This window comes from Rhinatrema bivittatum, chromosome 7, assembly GCF_901001135.1.
Source record: "Rhinatrema bivittatum chromosome 7, aRhiBiv1.1, whole genome shotgun sequence".
Taxonomy (NCBI): domain Eukaryota; kingdom Metazoa; phylum Chordata; class Amphibia; order Gymnophiona; family Rhinatrematidae; genus Rhinatrema; species Rhinatrema bivittatum.
The window spans coordinates 180,304,933-180,322,868 of record NC_042621.1 but is presented as its reverse complement, the minus strand read 5'-3'; the positions used below and the strand labels follow the sequence as shown (position 1 = coordinate 180,322,868).

Sequence of the window (17,936 nt, the reverse complement as noted above, 5' to 3'; positions counted from 1 at the left end):
ATATAATCATGTTGCTATTGATGCCAATTTGCTCCTCTCAATGTGCCAGTGTTGATGCTGCTTTCTCATAATATTACTGGCTAAAACTCTTTATAAATAAATCTGTTGGTACTATTTTGCTCATCTCATGGTACCTTGAGATATTCTTGCCACTGTTCAATCCAACATCCATCCCCCCCCCAGCTTTAGAAGCTTCAAGAGGAACACCCGGCCTTCAGGTGCCAACAGAAGTTATTATGTAGCCTCTATCAACAAATGTTTGCCCAGTCCTGTTTTAGAAAACCGAGGAGGAAGTAGAGCCACACAGTAAGCAAAAGGAAACATGGGAGGGGAATAATAGGATAGACTTTCCCTGTGACTGTTTTTTGGATAGCCCAGTGAGCATAACTTCACAGAAGCAGGATGTTGCTATTACCACACAGAAGGATTATGCCACTGATAGTACACAAGTGTTAGGTCTCACAGGTACTGAACAAAAGGGTAAAGTTAGAGAAGAGAAAAGGAAAGATGACAATCTGAAAACAAAAAAGACCTAGATCCAAGGGACGAAAGAAGGAAAAGAAAAAGTTAGGGCAAGCAATAGGATAGGGGAAGATAAACTATCCTCAACCAGTCAGGCTTCAAATGCAGGGTGAACCCTGAAAAGCTGAGTTGAGGGAAAACTAAAGTGACGGAATCTGAAAGGGAGACCATTGCCCACCAACTGCCAGAGATTATCCAAGTAAAGAGGAGATGGAACTGCAGTTAAAGGAAGCCCTGAGTTGATTGAAACACGAGATGGGACTGCAGGAGCAGTTAAATCTGTTATTGCCAGACTTCCTTAACAACCACAGAGCAAACTGTGAAGAAGTGAAACAACTCCGGAGTGAGTTACAGGAGGTCCATCAAAGGCATTGTAACACCAAGGTGAAGTGGAAAGAGGTGACTAAGGAATCGAAGAAAGCTGAAGTGAGCCTGAAAGAAGAAATATTACAAAAAAAGATCATATGGCCCATCTAGTCTGCCCATCCGTCCAATTTATGTAGTTTTTACAATTCCCATCACTCCCTCAGAGATCCCCTGCATTTATTTCATGCTTTCTTAAGTCCCAAGCTAAGCTTCAGGGGAATGAGCTGGCTCGGGCACAACTCATAAATAGGGATGCCCAGTTAGCAAAGAAGTTAAGAGACTGGGAAGGTAGAACTAAAAGATGCTCTGATACTTCCTCAGCCAAGTGGGAGCGCCGGGAAAAGTATTATCGGGAAGTGGCTGACTTAAAGAAACTAAAGAAGCCAAGACTCACGAAGCTCAAATTCAAAAGATGAGGTTGAAAGCTGAATCCCACATCACAGAGGATGCCAAGCTCACCTGGAAGTAGATATGCAGGGCATGAAGATCCAGGTGGATGGAGACTGCAAGGGGTACTAAACTAGGTGAGAGAGAAAGGTTTGCAGTGACATGGAGCTTAGGCCATAAGGGAAAGGAGCAGGTTCACAAGGAAATACAGGTCCTAAATTTAGCCTGTAATCATAGCCAAGGCAGCTGAAGGGGGGCTAAGAAATCTGCAAGATATAAGGCCTTTCTACAGATATCCAGTAGGACGTCTAGGAGGGATGGGGCAGCTGACTGTAATATAGCCCTTATGCCCAACAGTAAGAATAGGAAAGAAAGATTGATGGACCTTTAAAAGTTTGAGAAAAGACACAGTCAGGCTCAGATGGCATAGGGTAATCAGAAGGAAGAGAGCTAAGCTGACTGTTTACAAAGTCTTTCTGTGAATACTCATTTGAGAATTTCCAAAAAGAGAGGGATTTTTTTTTTTGGGGGCGGGGGGGGGCGGGGTGAAGGGAAAGAAAGGCACGTGCTCTCCATTAGAATGAAAAGCTGGTGTGGGGATATGTAAGGTTCAGAAGGGTAAAGAAAGACCCCCTTAACAAAAATCCAGTAGGTCAGATCTTAAACAGGAACCTGACAAGTCACCAAGGAAGCTCTGCCGCTTAAAACAGACCAGGAAGAAGCAGAAAGTACGACAGCTGGACAGGCAGGGAGAAGCTGAGGCAAGGAGTCCATGGAGCCAGCCCAAGCTAACTAAACAGCCAAGCCCAGAGAAACAAGTCTGGCTGAGGAGAACCCAGGATTCCAAACAGGATAGTTTAACCAGGGAGGCATCTAGAACTGGTAGGAAAAGCTGTGGCCTAAAAAGTAAACCAGTAACTAGAACCAGGGCCGGATTTTAAAGTGGGTGAGCTGGGCAGTCACCCAGGGCATAGTGAGCTGGTGGATACCACCAGTATAACTCACCCTGTACCCATCCCACCGTGGCTGAAGAGAGGCCTTGGGAGAGGGGTGTGCCCTTTTCACCTGGGGTGCCAATTACCCAATATCCGGCCCTACTACTACTAAACATTTTTATAGCACTAATTGACATATATAGTGCTGTACAAACAAACAAAAAAAAAAGACAGTCCCTTCTCAATAAAGCTTACAATCTAATAAACATACAGGACAAGACACGGACTATTTCATAAAGCAAGACAATGGTTAAAAAAGAAAGAAAGAAAAGAAAGTTGAGGCTAAAAGCAGACAATCAGGTCTAAGATTTAAAAGCAGCTTCAAAAAGGTGGGTTTTTAGATAGGATTTAAATACAGCAAGAGAGGGAGCATGGTGCACCAGTTCAGGAAGACCATTCCAAGCACATAGTGCAGCCAGGTGAAAAGCACAGGGTCAGGAATTGGTGGTAGAGGAAAAGGGCACACACAGGAGTGGCTTGTCTGATGAGCATAGGTGCACGAGGAGGGGTGTAGAAAGATAATAGAGGCAAGGTAGTGAGATGCTGCATTTCTGGTGAGAAAGAGGAGCTTGAACTGCATGGGAGAGGGGATAGGGAGCCAATGCAGTGACTTCAGAAGAAGGGTTATGTGAGCATAGCGCTTTGGCAAAAGATAAGTCGCACGGCTGAATTTAGGCTAGATTGCAGTGGAGAGAGATGGCTTACTGGGAGACCTGTGAGGATCAGGTTGCAATAGTCTAAATGGGAGGGGATGACAGACTGGATAAGGATTCTGGTAGTCTGTTCAGCAAGGAAAGGATGGATTTTGGCAATGTCAGAGAAAGAAATGGTACATTTTAGCAGAGTTTTGGATATGTGTAGAGGAGAGAGAGAGAGAGAGAAGTCGAAGATGACTCCTAGGTTACGGGTTGATGGGACCAGAAGGATGACAGTGTTATCCACAGAAACAGAAAAAGTGGACTTGGGGGGAAGATAAGGAGCTCTGTCTTGGCCATGCCGAATTTAAGGTGGTGGCGGGACATCCACACTGCAATGTTGGAAAAGCAGGTCGAGATCCAGGACCGATTTCTGGTGAAATTTCTAGTATAAGAGGGTAGATCTGGGAGTCATCAGCATAAAAATGGTATTGAAGTCATGAGAGAAAATCAGAGCACCAAGGGTATTAGTATATAGTGAGAAAAGAAGAGAAGATAAGAGGGCCCAGGTCAGAATTAGAGGCACAGCAACTGATAGTGGAATGGCAGTAGAGGAGGAACCACCAAAAGAAATGTTAAATGTGCGATGAGAGAGGTAAGAAGAGAACCAAGATAGGACAGAGTCCCAAAACCCAAGCAAGGAAAGAATATCAAGGAGTAGAAGTAGGTGGTGATCAACAGTGTCAAAAGCAGTAGATAGGTCAAGGAAGATAAAGACAGAGTAAAGACCTTTGACTTTAGCCATAAACAGGTCATTGGGAACTTTGGTAAGGGCTGTTTCAGTTGAATGTAAAGGGCAAAAACCTGACTAGAACTGTTTTAGTTTGCTTGCTGTTAAAGTTTCATTCAAGTGACAGCTGGACTGTCATCCTCAGAAAGTACAGAGTGAACAAATGTTCAATAAACCTGCTTAAGCTGAAGGCTGCTGCCTGAAGAATTATTATAAAAGAAGCAACCGTTAAACTAGTAAACAAGAGGAAAAACCTGGACTACATTTCCACAAGGGTATTCCACTTCTTCCAATTCCTCCCCACCATATTTTCCTTTTAGATCTTTAAAATCACCCAAGGAATCTTCTGACCCGGTTTATACCTCCTCATCTAGTTCCACAACCATTCCCCTTCTGCTCTGTTCCTTGCAACGGAGAAAGAGCAACTGGAATGGATCTCGGGACTGAAATTTGTCCCATACAAAATGCATGATGAAGACTTCAAACATTCTGCTGACTCTGCAGTCCAAGCAGAAGATGTGGCTCCAAGATCTGAGGACGATGCTATAGAGTCTTTAAATACAGCAGAAAAACCATGCTGAAATTAATGTGCTGTCATTTCCTGCACCACAGGGGTCAGAGAAGGGTGGCCACATTTCTAACATGGCCATCATTCCCACTGTAGTAGCAAGCCCACTGGCAGGAACAGAAGAGGCAGCCGACTCTACTCAAGCAGTACCACTTCCCCCCACTTCAGCTGCAAAATCACTTGGCTACCTTCTTCTCCAAGCACATAAGGCACAGCCATAATGCTCCTCCAGCTTGCTGCCTCCTTATCCTGCGCCCGACACAGAACGCTAACTTATTCCATGGCCACACAGAACCCATGGTGAACGGAGACAAGAAAAATTCACTGTGGGAAACTGAAGCTCAGCTGATCAGAAGCTGGTCCTGAAGCTCCTCTCCCTAATTTTTTTCTAAGCTTTATTCAGACTAGCAGGCAGACCAGGTTATGAGAACCTTTTTTATTTTATTTTATTTACTTTTCTTAAAGAGATTCCCTGGAGAGTGGGAAGGGCAAGTGAGGAAAAGGCGAAAATGCCAAAGCCACACAAACTTGTACAAAGCCTATGAAAAACCCAGTAAAACTTGAAACCCCCTGTCCCAGGATGGTACTCAACCAAGGGAGGAAGTAATTGACTTTAACCTCAAGAACTGCCCTTCCAATTAACACATTCCTTCCTTCATCCTAACCAGGCCTCAGCTCAGAACACAGGACACTCGCCTACCATCTACTGGAGACAGAGGATACTGGCAGACTGAGGTCAGCACGAGAGCTTATATAGGTGATGTCAGCGAGGCTGTTATTTTGTCTTCATCTGCTGGTTGGTGGGCATAACCCATAGGTCTGGACTGGTTTAGCTGGCTGAAAAGGAAATGGGGTTTAAAAGTGTTCTTTCCTAGATTCTAAGAAGCAGTGATACTATCCATCAGAGTGGCTGTATGTTTCTATGATGGCATAGTGTAATGCAGAGAGATAGAATGAAAGATATTATAAATGCATTCATACATTATGGTATTACAAGTATGAACATAAATATATTTAATAAGAAACTGTGCACACATTCATTTAGTCTTACCTTATTAGAACAGATTTCTCAAACCTGTCCCAAGAGGACACCCCTAAGTCAGTCTGATTTTCAAGGTATCTACAATGAATACGCATGAACATAAGAACTGTCACACTCAATCTTGGATTGGTGGCTCAAACAGCCACCAATCCAAGATACAAGACCTGACAGGATCCCAGACAGATGCCATGCTGCTTATATGAAGGGATAAGCACAGGCTTTCCCCAAGTCTCCCTGGTTAATAATGGTTTATGGACCTTGCTTCTAGAAAATTATCCAAATCTTTTTTGAAACCAGCTACATTAACTTCCTTTACCACATCTTTCCGTAATGAATTCCAGAGCTAAATTGTGCACCGAGGGGCAGATTTTCAAAGCCTACACGCGTAAATCCAGGTGGGGGTTACGTGCGCCGGGCCTATTTTCAAAAGGCCCAGTGGTGCGCGTAAAGCCCCAGGACGCGCGTATGTCCCGGAGCTGGAAAAAAGGGGCAGGGTGGTCTGGGGGCGGGGTGGGGGCGTGGCTGGAGCCTCCAGGCACAGCAGCCATTTGCTGCTGTTCCCAGGATCGTGGGCCGGCCATCGGCCGGTGCACGCAACCTACGCCTGAATATACGCGCTCATGTTATAAAATCGGGCATAGATTTGTGCGCGCCGGGTTGAGCGCACAAATCTATGCCCGTGCGTAGCTATTAAAATCCAGCTCTGCGTGAAAAAAATATTTTCTCAGATTCTTTTTTTAAATGTGCTTACTTAGTAACTTCATGGAGCATCCCCTAGTCGTCTTTTTTTTTTTTTTAAAGCATAAACAACCAATTTGCTTTTACCTATTACACTCCATTCATGATTTTACAGACCTCTATCTTATCTCCTCTCAGCCATCTCTTCTCTAAGCTGAAAAGCCTAACTTCTTTAGCCTTTCCATCCTGTTTATCATTTTTGGGATCCCCTTCTCTGTACCTTTTCTAGTTCAACTATATCTTTTTCGAGATATGGTGACCAGAATAGAACAATGTCCTCTAGATGTCCTCTAGATGCAGTCATACTATTGAGGCATATAGAGGTATTATGATACTCGCCATTCCTTTCCTAATAATTCCTAACTTTTTTTTTGTGGACTACCACTGAACACTGAGCTGAGGATTTCAACATATTGTGCAACATCTACCTTATAAATGGCCTGTGACCGACGGCCCGCAAATGCGCAGTAGAGACCAGCTCTACCGCGCATGTGCGGGCGAGCACGTCGCTCTGAGGCAGCTTCAGAAAGAAAAAAAAAATGGCGGCGTCCAGTGGCAGCAGCGGGCGGCGGCGGCGGTACCGGCAGCGGGCGGCGGCGGCGGCAGCGGGCGGCGACGGCGGTAGCGAGCGGCGGCGGTACCGGCAGCGGGCGGCGACGGCGGTAGCGAGCGGCGGCGGTAGCGACGGCGGTAGCGGCGACGGCGGTAGCGGGCGGTAGCGAGGGAGGGAGAAGAGAGAGAGAGGGAGGGACGGACTGAGTGGGAGGGAGGGAGGGACGGAGAGAGAGAGTGGGAGGGAGTGACTGAGTGAGAGGGAGGGACTGAGTGGGAGGGAGGGATTGAGTGAGGGGGAGGGACTGAGTGAGAGGGAGGGAGTGGGACTGAGTGAGAGGGAGAGGGGGGACTGAGGGAGGGAGTGGGACTGGGAGAGTGAGGGAGAGTGAGTGGGACTGAGTGAGTGAGAGGGAGGGGGGAGGGAGTGACTGAGTGGGAGGGAGGGATTGAGTGAGGGGGAGGGACTGAGGGAGGGAGTGGGACTGAGGGAGAGAGAGGGAGGGAGGGAGTGGGACTGAGGGAGAGGACGGAGGGAGTGGGGACTGAGTGAGAGTGAGTGGGACTGAGTGAGAGGGAGTGAGTGAGACTGAGTGGGAGGGAGGGACTGAGTGATAGGAGAGGGAGGGTGGGGAGGAGTGGGTGAGGGAGGGGGTGGTGAAGAGTGAGGGGAGAGAGAAGAGGGGGAGGTGAGAGACAGAGGGATGTAGCCCGTTTTAACGGGCTTAACGGCTTGTATAACATATAACGCCTAGATCCTTTTCCTAGGTGGTGACTCCAAATATGAAGTGTGATTTATCTACACATCATAGAATCGCACACTACATATGTATGATTTTTGTACACTTTAAAGAAGCATGTTAATAAAGTTTGGAGATTATCATTATATTGTTATTTAACTGTACAATCCTCCATCAGTTGGATTGCTGCCTGAGTCTTTAAAAATTTGCAAGTGTGTAGTGACAAAAATGGACTCATCAGAAGGGATTCTTGTAGAGATACATAACATCAGAAAGAAATAAGTATATATTTGGTCCTGTATGAGGATTGCAACACTTAATGGGACATGTTTTTTCCTGCCTTTTGATTTTTGAGCAATTTCATTTTTGTCATCTGATAAATGAGTTAAAAATTTTTGGCTATTGATCAATAAGCCAGCAATTCCTTTTTTCCTTGAGGGGAGGCGTTGTGTTTCTTTAGCATGTGTGTGTATATATGGACGAGTGGGGATAAATGACATTTATGAGTGTATGATACTACTCTCTAAGCGTGCCCACTTCAAAAATCTTATGCTACACTTACTACGTAGACTTAAACCACTACTTGATTCTATACTTTTCATACAACATTACAATCACTTAATTTTCCTTCTCTTGAATACTGTAATGCTCATTTCATTGGTGTACCAAATAATTCTTTAAGATCTTTGCAATTACCATATTTTTCGCTCCACAAGACGCACTTTGTTTTCCCCAAAAGTGGGGGGAAAATGTCTGTGCATCTTATGGAGTGAATATTTAAAAAAAAACCAAACAAAAAAACAAAAAACAAAAACTAACTACAACCAATGTTTTTTTTGTCCCCATTCCAACCCTTTAAATTTAATTAACTATAACCCCCCACCCTCCTGACCCCTCCCCCCCCCCAAGACTTGCCAAAAGTCCCTGGTGGTCCAGAGCGATCTGCTCCTACCATGTGACAGGGGCCGACCAATGGCACCGATAGCCCCTGTGACATAGTAAGGGCAAAGGCTATTGGCGCCATTTTGAATACTGGCAGCTGATGGCCCGAGTGCAGGAGATCCCTCCGGTCCCTCGCTGGACCACCAGGGACTTTTGGCAAGTCTTGGTGGGGTCAGGAGGTTGGGGGGTTGTAGTTAATTAAATTTAAAGGGTTGGAATGGGGACAAAAAAACATTTATGCCCTACCCTAATTTGCTCCATAAGACGCACAGGAACAGAGCCTGTTTAGCACACTTTTTTTTTTTAATTTTCCCGCTCTGAATCCTAGGTGCATCTTACGGTCAGGTGCATCTTATGGAGCGAAAAATACGGTAATCCAGAATTCTACCACAAGCATCCTGACAGGTTTAAGTCTTCATACACACATCACACCTATCTTGCAATCCCTTCAATGGCTTCCCCTACTCTGGCGAGTCAAATACAAGATCGCCTGTCTTGTACACACTTCACAATTCAGAGACTTTATGGTTAAATTCTATATTATGCATCTCCCAACCCTCTCACAATTTAAGATTTGCCAATAAGGGTCTACGTGAGATCCCTTCATTTAAACTTGCCCATTTAGTTGAGACAAGACATCATACCATCTCTGTGGCAGAACCTCTACTATGGAACTTGCTTCCTGAATAAGTTAGATTAGCAACTGATAAGCCTAAGTTTAAAAGAAATATTCAAATCTTATTTAAGAAGGCTTTCAGCATTGATGAATAACTTTTGAGCTGGCCCTACTTTGAGATGAAGAATGGTACTGGAGTCTAATTATGTTAATATGTATATATATTTCCTGCTGAAATTTTTTTTTATTGTATTTGTTTCTCTGAATTATGAATGTTTTACTGTAAAACCCGCTCCGAACCTTGAAGATGCAGGATAGAAATCCTTTTAAATAAATAACTAAAATAAATATTTTTTTGTCTATGAGCTCTTTATAATGTTTCACTATATTCATTTATATTATTTTCTGTGAAATTGCATTAGGTGGCTGTAAAATTTCAGCATTGTTTAGTTATTTTGGATTTGTTATAAATAGTTGGATTAAAAAAAAATTTAAAAAAAGGGGGATGGTGTTTTAAGAGCCTATATATTAGATTTTTGTAAAATAAATAAAAATATTACTTTATTATACATTTTTTGGATATTGTGTGACTCCTAATATCAAACCTAACTGTGTAACTAAAGTTTGGAGGATTATTTTTCACTATGGGCATCACTTTGCACTTGTCCACATTAATTCATTTGCTGTTTGAATGCCCAATCTCCTAGTCTTGCAAAGTCCTCCTGTAATTTCTCACAATCCACTTGTGATTTAACTTGGAATAATTTTATTTATTGTGCCAATTTCATCACCCCACTTACTGTTCCCTTTCCCATATAATTTCTAAATATGTTAAAAAACACCAGTCACAGTAAAGATCCCAAGGGCATGCCACTATCTATCTTTCTCCATAGAGAAAACTGATCATTTAGTTCTACTCACCATTTCCTCTCTTTTAACCAGTTTGCAACCCACAATAGACACTGCCTCCTATCCTATGATTTTTTTAATTTTCTCGGAAGTCTTTCATGAGGGATTTTGACAAACATCTTGAAAAAATCCAGACACACTATATTCACCAGCTCACCATTATGCACTTTTACTAACTCCCTTCGTAAAAACACAGCAGATTGGAGAGACAATAGATGCAAACCTCTTTCATGCATATTCACTGTAGATATTATGAAATCCAGAAAGACTGAGAAGCATTGATTTTAAGACATTTAAAACTTGCATTACAAATTTTACTTGAAGGGAGAACTTTTGGACAGTTAGTGTTTCATACCTGCAGTTCTGCGTTTTAATTGTCTGTACAATTCTATGGCTCTTTGTTCACTATAAAACAAAAAATAAATATGTAGCCTTTAGTCTTAACAATAAAAAAACTAAACATATTGGCTAAAGAAGAGTTTATACACTTAAGGGCCGATGCAATAAATGTGTGCCAAAAGTGGGCACTCAGTATTCAGCGCCCACTTTCCTAACACGTGCCCAGGCACCTCTCCTGGGGGTACCATGCAATTTTTAAATTACGGGTCACACCGCCAAGGAGGTGCTAGGGTCGATTGCACGCCCCTAGTGCCTCCTTGGCACCAGGCATCCAGGAGAGGTCAGCTGTCAGCAGGTTGAGAAAATGGACGCTGAATTTATCGGCAACCGTTTTCCTAACCAGCCCACAGCCACATGTTCGGAAAACAGACGCTCGTTAACTGAGCAACCGTTTCGCTAACCTGACCGCAGGCACTTTTTAAAAAAAAAAATCTTTTAAACTTTTTTGTTCCTCCAACTTAATATCGCCACAATATTAAGTTGGAGGATGTACAGAAAAGCAGTATTTTCTGCTTTTCTGTACAACCTTTTGGGCTGCTCAGAAATTAACGCCTGCTCTGGGCAGGGGTTAATTTCTAAACATAAAAACGTACAGGTCTGGGGCACATTTTTGTTTTCCCATCTGGGGAGCATAGCTAATAGCCTCATCAACATGCATTTGCATGTGATGAGCACTATTAGTTTGCTGCGCATTGGACGCGAGTTGTGGATGCGCTAATCCCCTTAGGGGCTGTGGACGCGTGCCCAAAACGTGCATCCAACCGTGGGTAAACCAGTGTGCTTGGCTGAGCACTCTGTATTGCATCAGCCTGTTAGTTCTTGTCTGTTACTTGGTCTTATTCCTCTATACACCACATATTCCAAAACATTTCATATGATTACGTTTAAAAAGGTACCCAATTCTCCAAATGTTATGTATACAATTTTTATTCCCCCAAAAGTGATTTTTTAAAAAGCAAAATATTGCATATTATTCTTTATTTCTTTTATCTTTTTCCAAACAAAGATTTCAAACCATGCTACAACAGATCAAGATAGAGTTTACAAAGATAATATTGGCAATATAAAGTTTATCATCAATTAACTATATATGTCTAAAGTTATAGATGTTTAAAACTTCTATATGTAACAGAATAAATTTACTGAAATCCAAAACTTAGTTTACATTCACATATAGAGCTAAAGTATAACTGCTTTCACTGAAACTCTCTCCCCTACGAATACAAATAAAAAATATTTTCTTGTATTTTTGTATTAATGGTTGTGTATGTGTTTCACGTAATGTATATGAAGTGGAAATTTGTGCTGAACATGCTGAGGTAGATCTTAAATAAGTACGCGTGCGTGTACTTTTGTTCGCGCAACCGGCGCGAACAAAAGTACGCCGGATTTTATAAGATATGCGCGTAGCTGTGCATATCTTATAAAATCCGGGGTCGGCGCGCGCAAGGCTGTGCAAAATTGGCAGCCTGCGCGCGCTGAGCCGCGCAGTCTGCCTCCATTCCCTCCACGTCCCCCTACCTTCCCCTATCTACCCCACCCCCCAGCCCTACCTAAATCCCCCCCCTACCTTTGTTGTGCAAGTTACGCCTGCTTGAAGCAGGCGTAACTTGCGCGCGCCGCCTTGGCATCCCCCGGCACAGGCCGCAGTACCAGGGGACTCGGGACCGCCCTCCCAGCCCGCCCCCGAACCGTCGCCATGCCCCCGGACCGCCCTTGACCCCGGACACGCCCCCTCCCGCCCCTTTTACAAAGCCCCGGGACTTACATGCGTCCTGGGGCTTTGTGCGCGCCGGCGGCCTATGCAAAATATGCGCGCCGGCGCGCAAGTGCCCTGCGCACATAAATCCGGCAGGATTTATGCGCGCAGGGCTTTTAAAATCTAGCCCATTGGATTCATGGAATATAAAATATATAAACAAATAAATACTGCTTAACACAGTGGTTCTCAATCCAGTCCCTGAGGATCATGTAGCCAGTCTGGTTCTCAGGATACCCACAATGATTTAAGTATGCAATATATTCATGGACTGCCTCCATTGCACATGAATCGTTCTCATGCATATTCATTGGCATTATCCTGAAAACCAGGCTGCTTGAGTGGACCTTGAGAACTGAGCAGAGAACCACTATCTTCACAAAAATACTAAAGTGCTGAAAGAGAAGAAATGCAAAAACAAACAACAAAAAAAAACCACTTAAAGTATTGAACCAAAGAAGGTTGCAATCCCCTTTCCTTACAGGCTGTCCATAACATCTCCCTGTCGCCTTGCATAGGGGCTTCTCTGTAGCTCCACTGTTTCTGTGTGTAGTGCCATAATCTGTTCATCCAGGTACCCAATCTCTCCAGCCTAAAGCAAATTTAATTAGTATTATTTTCTCAGTTATTACTACAAGACACAATAATTATTTGCATGTCACAAAACAAGCTCCTTCCCCCAAAAAATACCAAAAGAGAACAAAAATTTAAAAGAAAAAAATTGAGTATTTTATTTAATAAAATTTTATTGCATGCCTCATATCTATATATACATCAAAGCAATGTACAGGAGTATAAAAACCATATCCCATGCATGACTCCTGCAGCCCATCTCATCACTAAAACAACCTAAAAATTAACAAGATATATAGAACATAGGAAAATTGGTTCTTACCTGCTAATTTTCGTTCCTCTAGTACCATGGATCAGTCCAGACTCTGGGTTTATGCATCCCTGCCAGCAGATGGAGACAGAGAAAGTTTTACTGACACCTCTACATAATCCCTGGTGCCACCTGCAGTTCCTCAGTATTGACTTTTACCCAAGCAGAAACAATCTGTAAACACATCAACCAACTTTCATGTCTTGGGGAATCTTCAGTCCAAGCTCCTTTAGGACTTGAAGAATCAAAGGTTCTAATTCCTCCCTTCTGAACAAATCGGTCCATCTTGGGGTCATTCCCCTCAGAAGTTGGGACTTCTTCCAGATCGTCCCTGGAACTGTGCCGGCCGCGTCCGGATCAACCCCCTGGTCCTGCGACATCAATGCCCCAGATCTCCGGAAGCTTCCTCCGATCCAGCTGACTCATCCAAGTCCTCGCCAGCCAAAGCAGGACCCAGTAAATGCTGAGCCACGGAAGGCCTCTTTTTCTGGGTCTGCCCAGGTCTAGAACTCAAGCCCACACCCACAGGAGGTTGAGACTGAGTCCCCAGCCCTGTCTGCTGAGCTAAATAAGCTTCATGTAGAAGCAAGATAAAATCAACGGAAAAAGGCCGAGGAGCAGCAGGCAACTGATGGGACCCCGCTATAGAAGGGCCAGCCGCAGGTAGCTGTGAGCAACTACCTCATCTAGCCTCCCCTGCTCCTCCCCAGAGCTTGCACAGACCAGGGAAAGCCTCCCTCAGCATGGAACACAGAGCTGTCCAGCACTACATGAGGATCATCCTGATTCAAAAAGGAGAGGCAAAATGATAAAAACCAGCTACCCTGAGCTACAGCTGCCTTAGCAGCCTCGTGAAGAGGAGGGATCTGGGCCACCAGATTTGCACCCCATGGGACAACGGAGCAAGCATACAAAAGGGTCACCGACCCCCAGCTTGTCCACCTCAACTAGACAGGGAAGGATCCATCAGGATCCACTTGGGAGGAAGGCTCACAAAACTAAAGTACTCTCCAGACTGCAGAACTGCAGGTTTTGCACCATCCACCATCTGATGGAGACAGAGAAATACTGAGGAACTGCAGGTGGCACCAGGGATTTTGTAGCAGTATTATAAAACTTTCTCCATCTCCATCTGCTGGCAGGGATGCATAAGCCCAGGAGTCTGGACTGATCCGGGTACATACAGGGAATCACCAATTGTATTAACTATTCAGCTTAAAATACCTTTTTTATACTAACTAAATCCAATACTTTAAGTTTGTTCATATCAAGCAAACAACCAGGACTTCATGTGTTTTCTAAATTTTAAATATTCAGCTTCCAACCTCATATGCAGAAGTAAGGAACTCCACAATTAAGGACCATAAAAACTAAACATTGTATGCCAAGTAACCGAAAACCTTATTTCTTTCAGCCCTGGAAATTCTAAGAGAAACTTCTGTGATGAGCGTAAAACAATAGATGGCTCATAGGATTTTAATATCTTTGCCAAATAATTGCTAGCCCTCTTTGCCTACATTATGAACATCAAAAGACATTATTATCAACTGGACGCAATCACTAACTGGCATACAGCATGGACCATTCAAAATAGGTCAGGGATGATTATATTTTTTTGCTCCTACCCACCAACCATGCAGTATTCTCTATCAGTTGAAAAAGTAATAAATTTATTTGACAGATCCAGGTTATTAGACAATGTACTACTGTTTTAAATCAGATAACAGAAGAGTGAAATTACCTAATCTGCCTGAGGTTAAAAAAAGGCTGAGAAAACTACCTGAGAAACTTGAGTTTTCATGCTTACATTTCTAACTATACTCCTAAACTCCTGACCTCTTCTTATGGGAAAGGTGAGGCATCTTCCACATCTGGTGGAGACAATAACTATTTCTTCAACTAAACGAAAGGAGTTCTGTTTTTGTTGGATTTTGTTTCAACTTATGCAAGTCAATGCAAGTCAAAGCAAGCAGCTTTGGTGGAGTACCAAGGCTGCTAAAAAAAAATAAAAAACCCAGATGTTGGCAATAGCTGTAACCTGATCCTCCCCCACAGGCTGAATATCACCTGCAAATATATAACATTTATAAGGTCTGCTATGAAAGCAGCATACTACAGGCCTAGATTTTCAGTCCAGGCCAGGCTACTGCATTATAAAATGAAGAGAGATTTCACACACTGTGTCCTGAGGCATACAAACAAATGAGAAGAAGTAGCGAAGTCAATGCGCAAGCAGTGGCACATATTAGCTATGCATTTGGTATTTTTGGAGTCTCCACTAAAGCAAAGGGACAAAATAGAGCATGTATTATTTTTAGTGCTTCCAGTTGCATAAAGTGTAAAGCAGCAAGACAATCATAAACCATTTGCTTCATGCAATTTGTTTGCACACACAAGGGCAAATATGGGGCATCCAGTCTCCCCTTACTGGAACTATTGGAGATAAAATAACAGATTGTCAAAATTTATGATATACGCTATTATGTCTCCTTGTCTATGTGTATACATCAGTCAGACTAAATGCTAGATGTGGACCCACTAAAAGTAGAGCATCGGAACGTGTCAAAAATAATAAGATCCAGGCTCCCATTGTCGCTCTCTGCATGCCATATCATACTTTCCAATAATTGCAGTGGACTGTGACAGAGCAAGTACATGCTTCAGGGAGGGGAGGCGATCGGGAAGCACTATTAAATAAGTGGGAGCAATTCAGGATCTTTACTTTGAACACAATTGCACCTGAAGAACTCAATGAGGAGACCACTTAGTATAACATGAACTGCCATAAGAATGTGGTGTGGAATCTTCATTTAGAGACATAACCTATCAGTGCTGACAGTGCAAGTCTGTGATTGGTTCGGCTGGTACAAACCACAGTTTTTAAATGATGCTTCTGTCTTATGCAGATGCCTCATGGGTATACTGAAGCAATGTGCATAAACCCCATAGGCTTAAAAATTCAAAACACAGCGTCCATGTAGGGTTACAAGAATTCTTGCTTTGAACAAGTCTTTTCTGACAATGTAACCTAGATAAGTACTGGGCTATCACTTATGTTGGAGAAAATATTTAAATATAATTTTATGCATACAATTAAAAAAAAAAAAAAAAAAAAAATATATATATATACATATCATACAGGTACTTTTCCTTTGGGTTTTTTCATTCTAAATGCATTACTCTGCCATTTTTTTTGCATTAAATCTTAGCAGCTAGACCTTAAACCATTTCTCGAGCTTCACTCCTTCCTGGCTGTACACCCTGTTACAGATTTTGGTATCATTGTCAAAAAGACAAACTTTTCCCAACAACCCTTCTATTATTATGTTGCTCACAAAAATGCTGAAAAGACCCTGAGGCATACCGCTAGTAACAACCCCCTCCTCAGAGAAAACTCCATTTACCACTACCATTTTTGCCTCCCACTCAGCCAGTTTCTAACCCAGTCAGTCACTCTAGGATCCATACCTAGGGCACACAATTTATTTAGAAGTCTTCTGTGCAAAATCATGTCAAAGGCCTTGCTGAAATCTAAGTACACTACGTCTAGCACTCTCCCTTGTTCCAACTGTCTGATCCCCCAATCAAAGAATTTGATCAGATTATTCTGATAAGATTTGCTTCTGGTAAAATCATGTTGTGTCGGATCTTGCAATCCATTGGATTCCAAAAATTGCACTATGCTCTGTTTTAGCAGCAATTCCTTTAGTTTGTTCACCACAGAAGTCAGACTAATTGGCCTGTAGTTCCCAGCCTCCTCCTTACTTCCACCTCTATGAACAGGAATCACATCTGGCCTTTTCCAGTCCTCCAGAACTACTCCAGACTAAGGAAGCATTGAAAAGGTCAGCCAGCAAAGCTGCCAGGATTTCTCCAAATTCTCTTAGTACTTTTGGATATATCCCATCCGGCCCCAATGCCTTATCTATATCCGATATGGTTTATTTACTATGAAGGTCGGTATAAAAAAGTGTTAAATAAATAAATAAATCTACTTTAAGTTTAGTTAGCTCCTCATGAACACACTATTCTGGAAATTGATTGAAGTTTACCTCACTTCCAGTCTTGTTTGTTTTATGTGGTCCTGCTTCAGGCCCTTCCACAGTGAACAGAAATATTTGTTAAGCAATTTTGCTTTTTCCTCATCAGCCTCTACATATTTCTCCCCTTCACCTTTGAGTCCCATAATGCCACTTTTGAACTTCCTTCTATCACTAACATATCTAACATCTTGTTTTACTGTATTTGCTATTTTTTTTCTATTTGAATGTTCACATTCCTGACTACTTTCCCAGCTCCTCTTAATTTTTCTAGATATTGTTGCTTGTCTTCCTCTTTCTGCGATCTCTTACAGTTTATAAATGCTAACCTTTTCTCCCTTACGTTTTCAGCTACTTTAGAAAACCATTATGAATGTAAATAAAGGGAAGAGGAAAACGAGCTTTATGCTTTTTCCTCTTCCCTTTATTTTCATTCCTAACAAAAATATTAATTGCCCTTATATCTCCTTTTACTTTTGCCCACTGTCCTACTTCTAGATTTTCCCATCCAGCTAACAATTCCTTGAGGTACTCCCCCCAATTTGAGAAAGATAGTTTTCCTGAAGTCTAGGATCCTTGCCTTATAATGAATCTTCATCTCTTGCTTCCTAATATTGAACCACACCATCTGGTGGTCTCTAGTTCTCAGATGATCCACTACAACATCAGAAATACTATACTCATTGATAAGTACCAGGTCCTGTATTGCCCCCTCCTGTGTGGGTTCCACTAACAGCTGACAGAACAGTTCTCCTTGCAGAGAATCCAGATCTCCTTCTTCTAGAATATAATACAGTTGGGATGTCCCAATCAACATCTGGAAGACTAAAATCATCTAGCAGATGTTCCTCCCCTTTCTCAGCAATCCTGTAAATATCCTCTATTAAATCTCTAGGGTGTATAGTTCTGGAGACCGCATCTTCTAAGGATATTGGAGTCGGTCCAGAGAGTGGCTACTAAAATGGTCAGTGGTCTTTGTTCTAAAGCATATGGGGATAGACTTAAAGATCTATACAAGTATTCCCTAGAGGAAAGGCGAAATAGGGGAGATAT

The 17,936-nt window shown here is 42.7% G+C and overlaps 1 protein-coding gene across 2 annotated transcripts in view; it reads right to left on the bottom strand.

Moving 5' to 3' along the window:
- CHUK (component of inhibitor of nuclear factor kappa B kinase complex) overlaps positions 1-17,936 on the bottom strand; it is a 154,233-nt gene that overhangs the window by 31,740 nt on the left and 104,557 nt on the right. For both annotated transcript variants that reach the window (XM_029609573.1, XM_029609572.1), the window contains exons 15-16: positions 12,443-12,552; positions 10,158-10,207 (exon numbers count right to left, since the gene is read on the bottom strand). In XM_029609573.1, the coding sequence (XP_029465433.1) occupies positions 10,158-10,207; positions 12,443-12,552 (160 nt within the window). The remainder of the gene's footprint in view (positions 1-10,157; positions 10,208-12,442; positions 12,553-17,936) is intronic.